The 20527-nt window shown below is 48.1% G+C and overlaps 1 protein-coding gene across 1 annotated transcript in view; it reads right to left on the bottom strand.

The window, feature by feature from the left end:
* Window positions 1–19945, bottom strand: part of WFDC1 (WAP four-disulfide core domain 1) — a 29759-nt gene extending 9814 nt beyond the window's left edge. Inside the window, exon 1 of the mRNA XM_060253853.1 lies at window positions 19428–19945. Coding sequence (XP_060109836.1) covers window positions 19428–19562 — 135 coding nt within the window. The 5' untranslated portion in view covers window positions 19563–19945. The remainder of the gene's footprint in view (window positions 1–19427) is intronic.
* Between the last annotated feature and the right edge of the window lie 582 nt (window positions 19946–20527).

Genomic DNA, 20527 nt, shown 5'->3' with positions numbered 1-20527 from the left:
GAGGGAGGGAGGGAGGAGGAGGAAGGAAGGAAGGGAGAGAGGAAGGAAGAAAGGGAGGGAGGAAGAAAGAAAGAAAGAAAGAAAGAAAGAAAGAAAGAAAGAAAGGGAGGAAGGAAGGAAGGGAGAAAGGAAGGAAGGGAGAGAGGAAGGAAGGAAGGAAGGAAGGAAGGGAGGGAGGGAGGAAGAGAGGAAGGAAGGGAGGGAGGGAGGAAGGAAGGGAGGAAGAAGAAAGGAAGGGAGGAAGAAGAAAGGAAGGGAGAGAGGGAGGGAGGGAGGGAGGAAGGAAGGAAGGAAGGAAGGAAGGAAGGAAGGAAGGAAGGAAGGAAGGAAGGAAGGAAGGAAGGGAGGGAGGGAGGGAGGGAGGGAGGGAGGGGGGAAGAAAGGCCCCCCTCCCCCAAGCCCCACTCTTTCCTGGATCCACCCCCAGAGTCTCCAGATATTTTCCAACAGAGACCTGGCAACCCAAACCCCACCCTCCAAAGCATCCATTTTCTCCCCAGGGAACTGATCTCCGTCGTCTGGAGAGGAGGTGTAATTCTGGGGGTGCCCAGGTCCCACCTGGAGGCTGGCCACCTTAATGCTTAGACAACCAGTGTCCAATTCGTCACCCTCCAAAGGCCAGCCCCCCAGGCAATCCCCTATTTTGCCTCGTGTTGGGGCCTGCCCTGCTGACTCCTACCCCTCCCCCCTTCCAGGTGCAGGGCTTCCTCTGGAGTCCCCTTTCCCTGCTGAGAAGCATCCCAACGTGCAGCCCATCTCCACAGCCTGAAATGACACAATCCAGAGAAATGGCTGTTGATTGGACAGTAGCTGACAGTGTTGCCAGCTCTGGGTTGGAAAACGACTGGAGATTTTGGGGGTGGAGCTTGAAGAGGGCGGGATTTTGGGAGGGGCAAGGCTTCAGTGGGGCACAATGCCATCGAATCCAGCTCCCCAAGCAGACATTTTCTCCAGGGGAACTGATCCGTATCACCCGGAGAGCAGCTGCAATAGCAGGAGATTTCCAGCCACCACCTGGAGGTTGGCACATGGAGGTTGACAAGCCTAAGCCAATTGTTTAAAAAAAAGCCACCTGAAATCTCACAGCATCTATCGCTTTGGCCAGCTAATGTCAGTCTAGTTTTGCCAATTCTGGCTGGGGAAATTTGCTGGGCGGACTCAGGGAGGAGCAGCGTTTGGCAAGGCAGAGACCTCCGCAGGATCTAACGCCGAAGAAAGCTTGCGTTCTGAATACAACTCGGTTGGTCTTAAAGGTGCCGCTTGACTCCTGCTTTGTTCAACTGCTTCAGACCAACACGGCTGCCCGCTTGGCTCTATCTATAGGACAGAAAGACAGTGATGGCTGAAGTCTCCTTCCAGTCAAGTCTGTCCTGTTTCTGTGGTGATTTAGGCGGCCAGCTTAGGTGCCGTCCAAAGCTGCCAGTTCCTCCAGGGGTGATTGATCTCGCATGGACATCAGTTGCAATTCTGGGAGATCACCAGGCCCCACCTGGAGGCTGGCAACCCTTATGCCAGCCCTGAATTGTTTCTTACAAAGCTGCCTAGGTTTGTCGAGTCCAGTTCAAGAAATATCTGGGGACTTTAGTTTATTTCAGTTTATATCCCGCCCTTAGGGTTGCCAGTCCCCAGGTGGGGGCAGGGGATCCCCCGGTTTGGAGGCCCTCCCCCCGCTTCAGGGTCGACAGAAAGTGGGGGGAGGGGAGGGAAGTGTCTGCTGGGAACTCTGTTATTCCCTATGGAGATTTATTCCCATAGAAAGTCATGGAGAATTGATCCGCGGGTATCTGGGGCTTTGGGGGGGGCTGTTTTGGGGGGTAGAGGCACCAAATTTTCAGTACAGTATCTGGTGCCTCTCTCCAAAACATTCCCCAAGTTTCAAAAAGATAGGACCAGGGGGTCCAATTCTGTGAGCCCCAAAAGAAGGTGCCCCTATCCTTCATTATTTTCTATGGAAGGAAGGAATTGAAAAGGTGTGCTGTCCCTTTAAATGTGATGGCCAGAGCTCCCTTTGGAGTTCAATTATGCTTGTCACAGCCTTGATCTTGGCTCCACCCCTAATGTCTCTTGGCTCCAGCCCCAAAGTCTCCTGGCTCCACCCCAAAGTCCCCAGATATTTCTTGAATTGGACTTGGCAACCCTACCCACCCTTCCCACCGAGGCAGCTCAGGGCGGCTCACAACATATACAATCTAACATAGAGTCTGGTTTTAAAAATACATCCATTTGCAACAATTTAAAACAGTAAAATAGAAAACATATAGAATAAACGATCTGCCAAAGTGCTACACTACAACCTTCCATAAAGTTTCCAATGTCAGTTAATTATAGGCCAGCTGGAAGAGGGCTGTCTTACAGGCCCTGCGGAACTGCCCAAGGTCCCGCAGGGCCCTCACCTCTTCCGGCAGCTGGTTCCACCAGCAAGGAGCCATTACCGAAAAGGCCCTGTCCCTGGTGGATTTCCGACTTTCGAGGGGGAGCCAGGAGACTTTGGGAGTGGAGCCAGGAGCGAGGGTGTGACAAGCATGAGTGAGAGGAGTTCTGGCCATCCTATTTAAAGGGACAGCACACCTTTTAAATGCCTTCTCTCCACTGGAAATAATGAAGGAGAGGGGCACCTTCTTTGGGGGCTCATAGAAACGGACCTCCTGGTCCGATCTTTTTGAAACTTGGAGGGTGTCTTGAGGAGAGGCACTGGATGCTATGCTGAAAATTGCTCAAAAAACAGCCCCCTGCCCCCGGAACCCCAGATACCCATGGATCAATTCTCCATTATACCCTATGGGAATCAGTCTCCATGGGGAATAATGGAGTGACCAGCAGACATTCCCCCCCCACACTTTCTGATGACCCTGAAGCAGGGGGAGGGCCTCCAAACCAGGGGATCCCCTGCCCCCAACTGGGATTACACAACAAAAAATACAAGCTAGTGACCAACCTGGGACCAGGTCTGATGAAGACTGGAAAGAAACAAGTACTTAATTGATTGGCTTGTCACCACACTACTTTGGGACTTGAATGTACAATTGAATGTACAATTGGACCGGTTACTATATACTTCTTAGTAAATTGGTCACTAGCTTGCATTTTTGTTGTGTTATCCATTATAGTGACCTCTCTCGGGCTGTATTCTTTCCCACCTGGGGACTGAAGAAGAAGAAGAAGACATTGGATTTATATCCCGCCCTCCACTCCGAAGAGTCTCAGAGTGGCTCACAATCTCCTTTCCCTTCCTCCCCCACAACAGACACCCTGTGAGGTAGATGAAGATATTGGATTTATATCCTGCCCTCCACTCCGAAGAGTCTCAGAGCGGCTCACAATCTCCTTTACCTTCCTCCCCCACAACAGACACCCTGTGAGGTAGATGAAGATATTGGATTTATATCCCGCCCTCCACTCCGAAGAGACTCAGAGCGGCTCACAATCTCCTTTACCTTCCTCCCCCACAACAGACACCCTGTGAGGTAGATGAAGATATTGGATTTATATCCCGCCCTCCACTCCGAAGAGTCTCAGAGCAGCTCACAATCTCCTTTCCCTTCCTCCCCCACAACAGACACCCTGTGAGGTAGATGAAGATATTGGATTTATATCCCGCCCTCCACTCCGAAGAGTCTCAGAGCAGCTCACAATCTCCTTTCCCTTCCTCCCCCACAACAGACACCCTGTGAGGTAGATGAAGATATTGGATTTATATCCCGCCCTCCACTCCGAAGAGACTCAGAGCGGCTCACAATCTCCTTTACCTTCCTCCCCCACAACAGACACCCTGTGAGGTAGATGAAGATATTGGATTTATATCCCGCCCTCCACTCCGAAGAGTCTCAGAGTGGCTCACAATCTTCTTTCCCTTCCTCTCCCACAACAGACACCCTGTGAGGTAGATGAAGATATTGGATTTATATCCCGCCCTCCACTCCGAAGAGTCTAAGAGCGGCTCACAATCTCCTTTCCCTTCCTCCCCCACAACAGACACCCCGTGAGGTAGATGAAGATATTGGATTTATATCCCGCCCTCCACTCCAAAGAGTCTCAGAGCGGCTCACAAACTCCTTTCCCTTCCTCCCCCACAACAGACACCCTGTGAGGTAGATGAAGATATTGGATTTATATTCCGCCCTCCACTCCGAAGAGTCTCAGAGCGGCTCACAATCTCCTTTACCTTCCTCCCCCACAACAGACACCCTGTGAGGTGGGTGGGGCTAAGAGAGCTCTTAAAGCAGCTGCCCTTTCAAGGACAACCTCTGCCAGGGCTATGGCTAAACCAAGGCCATGCCAGCAGGTGCAAGTGGAGGAGTGGGGAATTAAACCCGGTCCTCCCAGATAAGAGTCCACACACTTAACCACTACACCAAACTGGCATCCCTGAGCTGTTTCAAGCCTGAGAAATGAAGAAACTCTTCCTTCAAACTTGCATCGTTCTACCAAGAATTTCTTTCCTTTGAGAGCTGGTTGGTGTCCTTGAGAAACCCGAAGATTCCGATTGCTCTCTGGGGTGTTTCAAAGCTCCTTCCGGCCTTACATTTTTGGCATCTGCGTCCTCTGGATTCTTTTCTGCTTCCCCAAATGTTGGCAAGCCTCACCGTTCCTGCACTTGAGACTCTTGTATAATCCTGGCGTTCAAACTGCCCAGAGGCACTTTAATAGAAATCCCAGCATGATGAAAGATATCGAGCAGATCGTTAGAGTAACAGAACACGGGGCAGAGCGGAGAACTGGAGGGACCGATGCAGAAGATTCGCATTGTCTATAGGACGGAAACAAGAGTCAAGTTGCAACTTTAAGACCAACCAAGTTTTATTTAGAATGTAAGCTTTCTTGTGCTCTCTAAGCACACTTCATCAGACGAGGGGATCAGGTATTGTCTGATGAAGTGTGCTTAGAGAGCACACGAAAGCTTGCGTTCTAAAGAAAACTTGGTTGGTCTTAAAGGTGACACTTGACTCCTGCTTTGTTCAACTGCTTCAGACCAACACGGCTGCCCTCTTGGATCTATCTATAGGACAGAAAGTCAGTGATGTCTGAAAAATCCTTCCAGTCAAGTCTGTCCTGTTTCTATAGTGACTTAGGTGGCCAGTTCTGGGTGGAAGAAAACCTGGTCATTGGGGGGAAATGGAGCCTGAGCAGGGTAGGGTTTGGGGAGGGGACAGACTTTGGCACCCTCCAAAGCAGTGGTAGAGCATCTGTTTGCTCAGCAGAAGGTCCCAGGTTCAATCCCCGGCATCTCCAATTAAAATGGTTCCAGGCAGGTAGGCGTGAAAAACCTCAGCTTGAGACCCTGAAGAGCCACTGCTGGTTAGGGGAGGGACGGTGGCTCAGTTGGCAGAGCATCTGCTTGGTAAGCAGAAGGTCCCAGGTTCAATCCCCGGAATCTCCAACTAAAAAGGGTCCAGGCAAGTAGGCATGAAAAGCCTCAGCTTGAGACCCTTGTGCCCCTTGAAAGCCAGTGCCCTAGACGATCACCTATTTTGCCTAGCGGCAGGGCTGGTCCTGCCAGCTCCTGCTATAGTTTCTGATCTGCATCTCATTTTCAAAGCTAGACTGTCCCGGTAGACAGAAGCTTCAGCTTAAATGATTTTTGCTGTACCCATTGTCCCAGAGTTTGCCTTTTCAAAAGTGGTAGTCAGTCATCACCACCTCCTGAGTGAAGATATTGTCAAGATGAATTGAAAACAAATCAGCCAGTATCATAATGCCCCTGTATAAATCGATGGTGCGGTCTCCTTTGGAATACTGTGTGCAGTTCTGGTCGCCGCACCTCAAAAAGGATATTATAGCATTGGGGAAAGTGCAGGAAAAGAGCAACTAGAATGATTACAGGTTTCGAACACTTTCCCTATGAAGAAAGGTTAAAACGCTTGGGGCTCTTTAGCTTGGAGAAATGTCGACTGCGGGGTGACATGATAGAGGTTTACAAGATCATGCATGGGATGGAGAAAGCAGAGAAAGAAGTACTTTTCTCCCTTTCTCACAATACAAGAACTCGTGTGCATTCAATGAAGTTGCTGAGCAGTCGGGATAGAATGGATAAAAGGAGGTACTTCTTCACCCAAAGGGTGATTAACATGTGGAATTCACTGCCACAGGAGGTGGTGGTGGCTATAAGCACAGCTTCAAGAGGGGATTAGATAAAAATATGGAGCAGAGGTCCATCAGTGGCTATTAGCCACAGTGTGTGTGTGTGCGTATATATATAAATTTTTGGCCACTGTGTGATACAGAGTGTTGGACTGGATGGGCCATTGGCCTGATCCAACATGGCTTCTTTTATGTTCTTATGTTCTTAACTGCAAATCATTTAATTTTTTTTTAAAAATGAAAGGCAAAGGGGCTCAAAACAGTTATTTACAAGTATAATTCTTCCCCTTGGGTAAGAATGTTCAAGAAACCTTAAAACCGCCGAACCAAACTGGGAGAAGCAACATTTTGCAACTGAACTTAATTACGCAGCTTTGCAGTTACATCAGTCAAGAATTCCACACCCAAGGGGCACAGGGAGAGGGCTTCCTTCCATTTGCAACCGCGAAGCCAAACACGAAAGGGGGACTCTTTGGTTCAGAAGTTCTCCAACGTCAGCGACCCGAGGACCCCAGCTTTGGGACACTCTTATTTATTGTCTGTATCTTAAACATTGCAATCTTTTTGGAGTTCTATGGCTGCGGCTGTGTAGATGTGGCATTCCATAAACGAGAGGTCTGTGTCATCAAAAGAACAGAACGAAACTTCGGTCGCTCTCCGGTGGGACCTTTAAAAATGTGCAATGCCAGGAAAGAGTTCAAAAAAATTGTTCGGTTCCAGGGGGCGGGAAAAATGCGGTTGCAAAGAAATATTTGTGCAGTCCAGAATTCAAGTCTCTGGCAGCAAAGCTGTCATCCTCCCACTACGGAAGCTTTTTCTCGCAAGAATGCACACACGCTCACATGGAAAATGCTCCAGCAGGTGGGAGGAGTCTGCCATGCATACAAATTACAATCACTTGCCACTATTAGGGTTGCCAATCTCCAGGTGGGTCCAGGGGATCCCCCAGTTTGGAGGCCCTCTCCCTGCTTCAGGTTCATCAGAAAGTGTGTGTGTGTGGGGGGGGATGTCTGCTGGACATTCCATTATTCCCTATGGAGACTGATTCACACAGGGTATAATGGAGAATTGATCTGGGGGTATCTGGGGGGGCTGTTTTTTGAGGTAGAGGCACCACATTTGCAGCATAGAATCCAGTGCCTCTCCTCAAAACACCCTCCAAGTTTCAAAAAGATTGGACCAGGGGGCCAATTTCTATGAGCCCTGAAAGAAAGTGCTCCTATCCTTCATTATTTCCAATAGAGGGAAGGCATTTAAAAGGTGCCCTTTAAATGTGATGGCCAGAACTTCCTTTGGAGTTCAATTGTGCTTGTCACAACCTTGCTCCTGGCTCCACCCCCAAAGTCTCCTGGCTCCACCCTTAATGTCTCCTGGCACCACCCCCAAAGTCCCCAGATATTTCTTGAATTCGACCTGGTAACCCAAATCACTATAAAGTACCCTGTTTTCCTCTAAACTTTAGACTCTAAAGAAACACCAGTCTCTAGTTCACAAAAAAATTTCCTTTAGAGTCTAAAGAAATACACCAGTCTCTAGTTCACAAAAGGTTTTCCTCTAAACTTTAGAGTCTAAAGACACACACTAGCCTCTAGTTCACAAAAAAATTTCCTCTAAACTTTAGAGTCTAAAGAAACACACCAGTCTCTAGTTCACAAAAGGTTTTCCTCTAAACTTTAGAGTCTAAAGAAACACACCAGTCTCTAGTTCACAAAAGGTTTTCCTCTAAACTTTAGAGTCTAAAGACACACACTAGCCTCTAGTTCACAAAAAAATTTCCTCTAAACTTTAGAGTCTAAAGAAACACACCAGTCTCTAGTTCACAAAAGGTTTTCCTCTAAACTTTAGAGTCTAAAGAAACACACCAGTCTCTAGTTCACAAAAGGTTTTCCTCTAAACTTTAGAGTCTAAAGACACACACTAGCCTCTAGTTCACAAAAAAATTTCCTCTAAACTTTAGAGTCTAAAGAAACACACCAGTCTCTAGTCCACAAAAAGTTTTCCTCTAAACTTTAGAGTCTAAAGAAACACACCAGCCTCTAGTTCACAAAATGTTTTCCTCTAAACTTTAGAGTCTAAAGAAACACACCAGTCTCTAGTTCACAAAAGGTTTTCCTCTAAACTTTAGTCTAAAGAAACACACCAGTTTCTAGCTCACAAAAATTTTTCCTCTAAACTTTAGAGTCTAAAGAAATACACGAGCCTCTAGTTCACAAAAGGTTTTCCTCTAAACTTTAGAGTCTAAAGAAATACACCAGCCTCTAGATCACAAAAGGTTTTCCTCTAAACTTTAGAGTCTAAAGAAGCACACCAGTCTCTAGTTCAGAAAAGTATCTTCTTCAATAAATCTGACAGCTATCATACGATGGGAGCTTTGACTCCTGAATGCTTCCTCCTTAGAAAGCTTTGCCAGTACCTAAGGTGTTTTTGGACTCAAATCTCATTCTTGGAGTTACCACCTATGCTTTGGGAAATCCTGGAGATTTAGGAGCAGAGCCTGAAGAGAGTGGAGATCGGGTTTAGTCTACCCTCCAAAGCGGCCGTTTTCATCAGGGGAAAATAATCAAATCACCGGTGAACAATAAATATTCACACTTTCATTGTATGCATGCTATTGATTTAGTGCAAATATAAGACAAAATGAAGAACAAAGGAACAATAAGGTGTTTGTATGCCCCCAATTCACACGCTGGTACCGGTTATTTATATTGTATTTTCATCAGGGGAGCTTATCTCTATAGTCTGCAGATCAGCTGTAATTCAAGGAGAACTCCAGGCGCTGCCTGGAGGTTGTGCAACCAGAGAGTCACAGAAAATGGAGCTGGGGATCGAAGCCTCCATGAAAACCAGCTTCACAAATTATACACCCAATGCAATGTTCTATGAATAGTAGAGCATTTCTCTTTAGAAAAAACATGCATATAGTTATAAATAAGAACGTCTGTTGCACCCATGCCCAAAGTCTTTCAACAAACAATGCAACTTCTCCAAGGAACAGGATCGGGAGGCACCTTCAAGAGGTGTGTGTTCTCAAAAGAGTCCAGAGCTCAGTGGTAGAGCATCTGCTTGGTAAGCAGGAGGTCCCAGGTTCAATCCCTGGCATCTCCACAAAAAGGGTCCAGGCAAAGAGTTGTGAAAAGCCTCAGCTTGAGACCCTGGAGAGCCGCTGCCAGTCTGAGCAGACAATACTGACTTTGATGGACCCAGGAGGGTCTGATTTAGTAGAAGGCAGCTTCATATGTCCATGTCCATATGTCCAAATATGAAATATTTCCACCACAACTTGGCAATGTTAAGTATGCAACGAGGTCATAAGAATATAAGAGAAGCCATGTTGGATGAGGCCAATGGCCCATCCAGTCCTACACTCTGTGTCACATAAGAACATAAGAGAAGCCATGTTGGATCAGGCCAATGGCTAGGCTTCCCCTGCCCCCCCTCCGCCCTGGCGGGGGACTTCTGATTTGCAGCCTCCTCCCCCGCTCTCCAAAAATCCGGAAGCTGGTGGGGGGGGAGAACATGTGTGTAGGCATCATGTAGTTGTAGAGCTCCTGCAGGTTTAGAAACCTGCAAACTGATCCGTTTGTAAAATGTGTGCCTTTAAGGCTGTGCAGGAAACAGGAAGGGCTTCATTGGAAAGGGTCAGTAACAGTTTCCATGGAGAATGGCCCCTCCCTTTCTTTTGCTTTCTTTTTCACAGCAAGGAAAGTTCTGCAGGAAGAAGATCTAGTAAGTATTTGTGTGTGAGAGAGAGGGAGGGGGCAGGGGATTCCCTGGTTTGGAGGCCCTCCCCCCCTTTAGAAAGCGTGGGGGGAGGGAAATGTCTACTGGGCACTCTATTATTCCCTATGGAGAACGATTCCCATAGGGAATAATAGGGAATTGATCCGTGGGTATTGGGGGCTCTGGGGGGCTCTTTTTTGAGGTAGAGGCACCAAATTTTTAGTATAGCATCTAGTGCTTCTCCCCAAAATACCCCCCAAGTTTCAAAATGATTGGACCAGGGGGTCCAATTCTACGAGCCCCCCCAAAAGGTGCCCCTATCCTTAATTATTTCCTATGGAAGAAAGGCATTTAAAAAGGTGTGCTGTCCCTTTAAATGTGATGGCCAGAACTACCTTGGAGTTCAATTATGCTTGTCACACCTTTGTTCCTGGCTCCACCCCCAATGTCTCCTGGCTCCACCTCCAAAGTCTCCTGGCTCCGCCCCCAAAATCCCCAGATTTTTCTTTAATTGGACTTGGCAACCCTACCAATGGCCCATCCAGTCCAACACTCTGTGTCACAGAAGAACATAAGAGAAGCCTTGTTGGATCAGGCCAATGGCCCATCCAGTCCAACACTCTGTGTCACGGAAGAACATAAGAGAAGCCATGTTCGATCATGCAGTGGCCCATCCAGTCCAACACTCTGTGTCACAGAAGAACATAAGAGAAGCCTTGTTGGATCAGGCCAATGGCCCATCCAATCCAACACTCTGTGTCACAGAAGAACATAAGAAAAGCCATGGTGGATCAGGCCAATGGCCCATCCAGTCCAACACTCTATGTTACACAGGGGCCAAAAAAACCAAGTCCCATCAGGAGGTCCACCAGTGGGACTAGAAGCCCTCCCACTGTGTCCCTCCCTAAGCACAAGAATACGGAGCATCACTTGCCCCAGAAAGTTCCAACAATACGCTGTGGCTAATAGCCACTGATGGACCTCTGCTCCATATGCTTATCCAATTCTCTCTTGAAGCTGTAAGGTCATACTTGAACCCTCATTTCACTTCTGCTTTGACGAGCACTTCAAAATAAGCAACATCTCAGGCACCAGTCTTCGGAGAAAGCTATCTCTAACAGTTCTACTACAGACCGACACAGTAACCCACTTAAAACTGCTTCAATGGATTTATTTGCCTTGAAGGTGCCACAAGATTTCCTCCTTCATTTTTCTGCAACAGACAAGACCAGACAAGGACTGCAGCCAGGTAATTCATCTCTGCCGGAAAGAGGGGAATCCAATAGGGTTGCCAATCTCCAGGTGGGGGCAGGGGATCCCCCAGTTTGGAGGCCCACCCCCCACTTCAGGGTCGTCAGAAAGTGGGGGGAGGGGAGGGAAATGTCTGCTGGGAACTCTATTATTCCCTATGGAGATTTATTCCCATAGAGAATCATGGAGAATTGATCCGCGGGTATCTGGGGCTCTGGGAGGGCTGTTTTTTGGGGTAGAGGCACCAAAATTTCAGTATAGCATCTCGTGCCACTCCCCAAAATACCCCCAAAGTTTCAAAAAGATTGGACCAGGGGGGGTCCAATTCTATGAGCCCCAAAAGAAGGTGCCCCTATCCTTCATTATTTCCTATGGAAGGAAGGAATTGAAAAGGTGTGCCGTCCCTTTAAATGTGATGGCCAGAACTCCCTTCGGAGTTCAATTATGCTTGTCACAGCCTTGATCTTGGCTCCACCCCTAATGTCTCCTGGCTCCACCCCCAAAGTGCCCAGATATCTCTTGAATTGGACTTGGCAACCCTAGAATCCAACCGTGGCTGAACACACAGAGGTCTCTGTGCCTGGGCTTGCATAAACCTCACTTGACTTTCCGCGCACAGTTACGGGTGTGATGAGCCAATAAACAACTGCTACCGTTTGGCAGCTTAGTAGCACCTGGATTACAATTTATCCAAACGAACAATCTTTTGGAAAGAACATACCTTGAAGGAATGGGCATTTCTGCCCTTCTTGGTTGTCTCATCAGAATGCTAACATGGCTTTCATTGTGCCATCCCAGTGCACATATCTGTGTTAATTTTGGAGAAACGATGCTGGTCAGGGCTTTTTTTGTAGCAGGGACGCCTTTACATATTAGGCCACACACCCCTGATGTAACCAATCCTCCAAGAGTTCACAGTAGGCCCTGTACGAAGAGCCCTTGGAGGATTGGTTGCATCATGGAGGTGTGGCCTAATATGCAAAGGAGTCCCTGCTACAAAAAAAAAAGCCCTGATGCTGGCTAATGGGGATGCCAATTCCCAGTTTGGAAATACCTGGAGATTTGGGGGTGCAGTAGGCTTGCCAATCCCCAGGTCCCAGCGGGGGTTCTTCCACTTTCCCAGGCTCCTTCCTGCCCCCAGTCAGCTGGCCGGAAGGGGGAAGCCCCGCCCCCAGAGGACCATGTGCCTTTCCACCTCCGGAGGCTTCAGTCTCCGATTTAAAGGCTTCCTCTTGGGATGCGGTGTCTGTGTTACTTTGAAGAAGTTGGCAGCAACTCATGAGTAGAGAGGCCAATCCCTCACTTCAGAGTTGCCAGAAAGGGGGGTGGGGAGGGAAACATCTGCTGAGCACTTCATTATTCCCTATGTTGAGATCAATTCTCATAGAGTATAATGGGGAATTGATCTGGAGGTTTTCGGGGGCTCTGGGGGAGCTGTTTTTTGAGATAGAAGCACTAAATTTTCATTATAATATCTAGTGCCTCTCCCCAAAGTACCTCCCAAGTTTCAAAACGATTGGACCAGGAAGTCCAATTCTATGAGCCCCAAAAGAAGGTGCCCCTATCCTTCATTATTTCCTATGGAAGGAAGACATTTAAAAAGGTGTGCTGTCCCTTTAAAAGTGATGGCCAGAACTCCCTTTGGAGTTCAATTATGCTTGTCACACCCTTGTTCCTGGCTCCGCCCCCAATGTCTCCTGGCTCCACCCCCAAAGTCTCCTGGCTCCACCCCCAAAGCCCCAGATATTTCTTGAATTGGACTTGGCAACCCTCAAATCTATTGGTCAGTGATATGTTATACTCCACATATTTAGCCCAGGTCTCATATATCAAAGTCCAATCATTTATCTGTTCTATCACACTGGCTTCAGAGCAAATGGTACTACCAGCACTCTGCCTGTGTCTTTTCTTGACCTGGCTGAATACTCAAAGCAAAACAGTGCCAAACACCCAGGGGCAGAGTTGGGTACACACCTATGGTTACCAGCCTCCAGGTGGGGTTTGCAGATCTCCTGGAATAACTTCTGGATCAGTTCCCCTGGAGAAAATGATTGCTTTTGAAATGCAGACCCTACGGCATTATACCCCATTGGGATTTCTCCCCTCCCCACCCCACCCCCTCAGGGTCCACCTCCAAAATCTCCAGGAATGTCCCAACCCAAAGTTGGCAATATTAGAGTTGGCAGCTTGTAGAGATTGGGAGTGGAGCCTTTTGGGGGGAAGGTTTTGGGGAAGGACTTCAATGAGGTATAAATGCCAGAGAGCCCACCCGCCAAAGCAGCCGTTTTCTCCAGGTGAACTAATTGCTATTGCCTGGAGATCAGTTATAATCCCAGGAGATCTCCAGGCACCACCTGGAAGATGGCAACCCTACTGGGTTCTCAAATCTCATATGCTAATGGGCTATTAAACTAACTAGCAATGCATTGTAATTCACTCCCCCCCCCCCATTACCTTCTTGTTCCCCTTTTTCTGCTCAGAAAGAGCAATCTCATGTAAACTAAACCGAGGGTATGTACGGGGATTTTTTTGGGTAAAAAATAAAAGCCCAGCAGGAACTCATTTGCATATTAAGTCACACCCCCTTATGCCAAGCAAGCTGGAACTGCATTCCTGTGTATTTCTGCTTTTTCCTTTTTTTAAGCCTTGGGTTTATATTTTGTATACGTTAAATTTTGCTAACTGAACGACGTATGCATTTTTCCTCCCTGGAGATGTTCCGAATTACTAGAGGTTATTCAATAAATAGATTGACCAACTGGCCCTTTCCCAGTTACAGGCTTAGGAGAATTCAAAGGAAAGAAATCTCTCTTGCCCTTTCTGCGCTCGTAATCCTAGACGGTTCTTGAGAACAATAGCGGGAAAGGCGCTTTCAAGGAAACAGCGATAAAAGGGCCTCGCATTCGCAGCCTCAGATAATACTCCTGGCCCTTTCGACTTCCACCTGCTTTCTTAATCAGTTTCCTCTCCTGGGAACTGAACCCTGCCAAATCCCTCTTGGTTCCTGTAAGTGAACCCCTCCTCCTTATACACAAGAGAATGGCTTTCACCCAGAGAGGCCCCTTAAAGAACAAGAATTTAGCACACACCTGCTCTTTCCCCTCTTTCTTAGCTGAGAACAGCCGGTAGTGTTTGGAGTGGAGATTCTTTGTAAAGCTTACTTGAGGCTTGGTGGGGGCAGCTGGCCAGTTCATCTCTGCTGGAAAGAGGGGGTTCGAAACCCTGGCTGAACCCATGGAGATCTCTGTGCCTAGTCTGCATGCATGGCACTTGATTTCTCGAGCGCAATTATTGGTGTGATGGGCCAGGAAAAAACTGCTACCATTTTGCAATAAAAAAAAGGCTCTCGTGAGTCCTTAAAAGAGGATGCCCACTGCATCTCTGCATGATTTACTGGCCTGGCCATCTTCCAGTCCGGTTTTATTGCATCTTTGCAGTGGTCAGGATTGGATCATTCAATCATTCTGCAATTGAATAGATTTACGCACACACACACACTCCAAGAAGTTGACCATTGTGTCGCTGCAAGATTTACTGCCCTGGTCTTTTGCTGGGTGAGAGGTTTTCATATACCTCACTCTATTCATTCATAATGCAGAACTAGCACACCCTCTAAGGACCCTGCCCGTTGTATCTCTGTATGCCCCTTTTTCATCCACTTCTGCCAGAGAAGGTGATTCTGACGGCATTCCTGCGTTGGGTGTGCTTGACTCCTGGCTGTATCCGTCACTGCTCCGTACTTGCTTGCTTCCAACCAGGAGGCGTGGCTGAATTTTGCAGAGATCGCAAACTGCCTCATCTGGGAGTGTAACGTTGGAGTCCGGTAGCACCTTTAAGACCAACAAGAGTTTTATTCACAATGTAAGCTCACATTGTGAACATAACTTGGTTGGTCTTAAAGGTGTTACTGGATTCCAACTCTGTTCCATTGCTTCAGGCCAACACAGCTGCCCGCCTGGATCTATCTGGCAGTGTGTAATTCTTGCTCTTTCTTCCTCTAAAAGTAACCCCCTCTTCAGCAAGTCTCTGCAAAGAGTGCCCCTTTGGCAAAGAGAGGTTTAGAAAGCTCTAAACCAAGGGTGTTGAACATGCAGCCTGGGCGCTGAATCAGGCCCCCGGAGGGGTCCTATCAGGCCCCTAAGCAACTGGCTGCCATCTGCTTCCTTCTCCTTCTCTCTTGCTTCCTTCTGCATCACAGCTATCTTTGCCAGGCTTCCTCAATCGCACAGGAGCTACAGAGCAAAGCCTCTATTTCCTCCATTGGCTGAGGCTCCTCCCTTGGGGAGGAATGGGGGGATCAAAGCTTACTTTGCCAGGCTCTCTCAATCACACAGTAGAGCTATTCCAAGCCTGCTTCCTTCTATTGGCTGAGGCTCCTCCCTTGGGGAGGAAGGGGGGAAGCAAAGCTTGCTTTGCCAGGCTCTCTCAATCACACAGCAGAGCTACTGAGCCAAGTCTGCTTCCTCCTATTGGCTGAGGCTCCTCCCTTGGAGAGGAAGGGGGGGAAGCAAAGCTTACTTTGCTAGGCTCTCTCAATCACACAGCAGAGCTACTCCAAGCCTGCTTCCTTCTATTGGCTGAGGCTCCTCCCTTGGGGAGGAAGGGGGGGAAGCAAAGCTTGCTTTGCCAGGCTCTCTCAATCACACAGCAGAGCTACTGAGCCAAGTCTGCTTCCTTCTATTGGCTGAGGCTCCTCCCTTGGGGAGGAAGGGGGGAAGCAAAGCTTGCTTTGCCAGGCTCTCTTACTCACACAGCAGAGCTACTGAGCCAAGCCTGCTTCCTTCTATTGGCTAAGGCTCCTCCCCCTCCTGGTCCCCTGAGGAAGGAAGGAAAGAGCCAGAGCTTCCTTTGCCCAGTTCCCTGGATCCCATGGGAGAAATACAAAGACAGCACCTTGAAGACCAACAAGTGCTAATGTTTTAACCATGTTTTAAGTTGTTGTTTTTTTAAAATAAATCTTTAATTATATTTGTCTGTGTCCTTTATAAAGTTTATATCTCTGCTACATCATCTTAAATAGATACACATGTAGCCTGGCACAATATGGACCGTCCTGACAAGGTCTTATTTATGTCTGATCCGGCCCTCATAACAACCCCCCCCCTGCTCTAAACTCTAGTTATTCTTCTTCGCCAACAAAAAGGGTTGAATTTGTATTGTAGTTCCCGTGAGGACAGCTGGAATCCTGACGCTGAAACGAAGTGCAGGAGATAAGGGATTGGAAGGAGGATCTCTGGGCCCATTGGACATCCCATCCCGTCTCTAAAGCAGCAGTCCCCATCCTTTTTGGCATCAGGGACCGCTTTTGTGGAAGACAATTTTTCCAAGAACCGGGGTGGGTAGGGTTTCAGGATGATCCAATTGTGCACTTTATTTCTATCAGTATGGTGTGCGGTCTCTTATCTGGGAGAACCGGGTTTCATTCCCCACTCCTCCACTTGCAGCTGCTGGAATGGCCTTGGGTCAGCCAGAGCTCTTGCAGGAGCGGTCCTTGAAAGGGCAGCTTCTATCTGAGCTCTCTCAGCCCCACCCACCTCACAGGGTGTCTGTTGTGGGGGAGGAAGGGAAAGGAGACTGCGAGCCGCTCTGAGACTCTGAAATTTGGAGTGGAAGGTGGGATATACGTCCAATGTCATCTTATTATTTATTACTCCGTTGTAATATATAATGAAATAATTATACAGCTCACGGCCCAGTTGCTAACAGGCCACGGACCAGTACTGGTCCGTGGCCTGGGGGTTGGGAACTCCTGTTCTTAAGCACCAGAGGGATGACAGAAGTACCGAAGAAACGGAGCCTTGCTAGCTCAGCATGCCCCCCTCCCCCCTTCTCTGCTCAAACAGCCTGAAGGCATCACAGAAGGAGGGAATCAGGTTTGAACAGGCTCTCTTAATCAGCACCTGTACAGAAAGACCTCCAAGAGCCAGAATGCAGGAGGAACTAGGAAAAGCAGGGGGTAGGGTTGCCAAGTCCAATTCAATAAATATCTGGTGACTTTGGGGGTGGAGCCAGGAGACATTGGGGGTGGAGCCAGAAGCAAGGATGTGACAAGCACGATTGAGCTCCAATAGGGTTGACAAGTCCACTTCAAGAAATATCTGGGGGCTTTGGGGGTGGAGCCAGGAGACTTTGGGGGTGGAGCCAGGAGACTTTGGGGGTGAAGCCAGAAGCAAGGGTATGACAAGCATCATTGAACTCCAAAGGGAGTTTTGGCCATCACATTTAAAGGGACAGCACACCTTTTTAAATATCTTCCTTCCATAGGAAATAATGAAGGATAGGGCACCTTCTTTGGGGGCTCACAGAATTGGACCCCCTGGTCCAACCTTTTTGAAACTTGGGGAGCATTTTGGGGAAAGGAACTGGATGCTATACCGAAAATGTGGTGCTTCTACCTCAAACACCAGCCCCACCCCCCAGAGCCCCAGATACCCGTGGATCAATTCTCTATTATTTCCAATGGGAATAAGTCTCCATAGGGAATAATGGAGTGCTCAGCAGACATTTCCCTCCCCTCCCCCTGCTTTTTGATGACCCTGAAGCGGGGGGAGGGCCTCCAATCCGAGGGATCCCCTGCCCCCACCTGGGGATTGGCAACCCTAGCAGGGGGAAGCTATCTTAGGAAACACTTTTAAATCGGTAGACTCTGAAGCAGTCGCGGCGTTACACCGCCGAAGATCGCACTTCAGTTCACGCAGGACTTCTTTTAATAGCCTCGTAAAATAGGCTGACTATTATTCCTCAGGGAAGTTGGGAAAACAGAAATTCCAAGAGGTAGTGTATATATAAAGGACTCAAAGCACGTCACATGCGGTATCTCAGTAATCCTTACAAAAACCCTGAGATGTAAGTCCCCCTAACTGTTATTCCCTGTTTCAAGTTCCAGATCTGAGGTTGGCGGGAGCTTGCCGGAGGCTACCTACTGAGTTTGTCGAAATTCGAATGTGAGACTTCCCTACCTGTGTGGGTTAAAGGCTATCAAGTTGCTTTGGACTTGTGGCGACCCTGTGAATGAATTCCCTCCCAGACGTTCCGTTGTTAACTACCTTGCTCAAGTCTTGCAAATTGAGAGCCATGGCTTCCTTCGTGGAGTCCAACCATCTCCTGTTGAGTCTTCCTTTTTTCCCCGCTGCCTTCTGCTTTTCTGAGCATTATTGTCTTTTCTGGCAACTCGTCTTCTCCTAATGTGAGCCCCAGTTTGATTGTTTTATCTTCTAGGGAGTGTTCAGGCTGGATTTGATCTAGAGCAGGGGTATCAAACATGTGGCCCGAGGGCCAAATCAGGCCCCCGGAGGGCTCCTATCAGGCCCCCGAGCAACTGCCTCTTGTCTACTTCCTTCTCCCTCTCTCTTGCTTCCTTCTGCATCTAAACTTGCTTTGCCAGGCTCTCTCAATCACACAGCAGAGCTTCTGAGCCAAGCCTGCTTCCTTCTATTGGCTAAGGCTCCTCCCCCTCCTGGTCCCCTGAGGAAGGAAGGAAAGAGCCAGAGCTTCCTTGGCTCAGTTCCCTGGATCCCATGGGAGAGATACAAAGAAAGCACCTTTAAAACCAGCAAGTGAAGCACGTTTTATTTTATGTTTAAAAAAAAAAAAATCTTTAGTCATGTTTGTATCCTTTAAAAAGTTTATATCTCTGCTACCTAATCTTGAATAGGCACACGCATGGTCCAACCCAACACGGCCCAACAAGGTCTCATTTCTGTCAGATCTGGCCCTCTTAACACCCCTGAGGAGTTTGACACCCCTGAGGAGTAATCATTATACTATTCTCGTTCTTACTCAGTTCAACCCCCACCGACAGCACAGTGAATCAGGAGCTAAAGCACCAGGCAGACAGATAGACAAAGAACTATCTTAACTGTTCAGCCACCCAGGATCCCATGCCTTCGAAACTGAGCCATTTTATACTTCCCATTTCAAAAGCTCAAGAGGGGACCGTCATCACAAAATGGCACTCTGTACATGCCTCCAGCCATTTTGTCCGGATCGGGCCTCATCCCGTCCCGGATTAGAGCTTTGCCTCTGACACTCAGATCTGATCACAGTAAAGCAAAAGCAGTCTCCTTATGTGTAAGGGCGCTGTAGTCAGTCCATAGTCCTTCGGGGGGAACTGAGCAGTAGCCCCCTCAAGTATATTTTATAAGGAGGGTCTTAGCGGTGAGACCTGATTTCTATGAAGACTTGATTAAGCCCCAGGCTGTGAAAAATGAAATTCAGGCTCATCCTTTGCTAATAAGAGACTGATAAAAACCCAGCCCAATTTGGCAGTTTAGAATCAAGGAATCTTCTTTTATAAAGACAAAGTCCCAGAAACTTTAGCACAGGATAAATTATGAAATCTACCCCCCCCCCCCCTCTTCCATCTGCCCAATACTTACATCATATTTCTCTGTCAGCTTCAGGTGAAGTCCGCGTTTCCAGCGTTTTTGGGGGAAGCCCAAATGTGGGAATAGAAGCAAGACGCATATTGTTGCGGCAAAGGTCTTGGTGCAGAAAAGCTGTTTGCACCCCATTCCGACGGCTAGCGGCTTCTCCTCATGAACAATTGAAATTAGAACTCCAGATCTGAACGTCAAGAGATCCAATTCGCTTCGGCTTTTCCCCAGAGAGAAGAGGAGTCCAAACGGTTGAGTCAGAAAACACCACTCTTGTCTTTATGCAATTATCCTTAACACAAAGGAAGAGAGAGAGAGAGAGGGAAAATCCAAAGCCTTGGGTCTCTTACCAAGATCTGTCTTGGAAGTTTTCTTACTCCAAGTTTGCTCAGATTCTCTGATCCTGCAGCTGTCACGAGCTTGTGCCCTGACTTCCCTGGAAAGATAGATGTAAGATTATTTTTAGACCTTTGTTTCAACATCTGGCACTCCTAGAGAGGCCCATTCAAAGCTAGAGAGAGAGAAAGGATCAGATGACGGGCGGCCTTAATGGGGAAGGGGGGAAGCCGAAAATAAAGGTCTTCTTGGAGAAACAGGCACGGCTGATTCTGGCAAGAAACTCTGTCACGCTTTCCAAGACTATGCTGTGCAGCGTGACAGCTGTTGTATGCTTTCTCCAGTTGCTGCCTTGTGAGGTTTGGGGGCCTTTCTAGGTGCTGTGGGACTCAGAACGTAAGAAGAGATCTACTGGATCATACCAAGAGTCCCTTTGCATTGCAATCTGCTGCAGAGTGGTGCCCTTCTATGCCTACTGACCTCATTTTACATAGGGTTGCATTGTTAATTCAGGCAACAAGGTGTTCTTGGGAAGAAGAAGAAGAAATTGGATTTATATCCTGCCCTATACTCTGAATCTCAGAGTCTCAGAGCAGTCACAGTCTCCTTTACCTTCCCCCTGCCCCCCCCCACACACAACAGACACCCTGTGAGGTAGGTATGACCGCCCTGCACCACTTAAGGCGACATGGCGACCCCAGCCCCTCCTGCCGACTTTATTTCTTCCTTCTGGTTTTACCTCACGGCTACTGAGTAAATCATCACCA

This window comes from Heteronotia binoei, chromosome 14 (genome assembly GCF_032191835.1).
Source record: "Heteronotia binoei isolate CCM8104 ecotype False Entrance Well chromosome 14, APGP_CSIRO_Hbin_v1, whole genome shotgun sequence".
Classification (NCBI taxonomy): domain Eukaryota; kingdom Metazoa; phylum Chordata; class Lepidosauria; order Squamata; family Gekkonidae; genus Heteronotia; species Heteronotia binoei.
The sequence above is the reverse complement of the archived record's forward strand: the minus strand, read 5'-3'. Positions and strand labels throughout refer to the sequence as shown.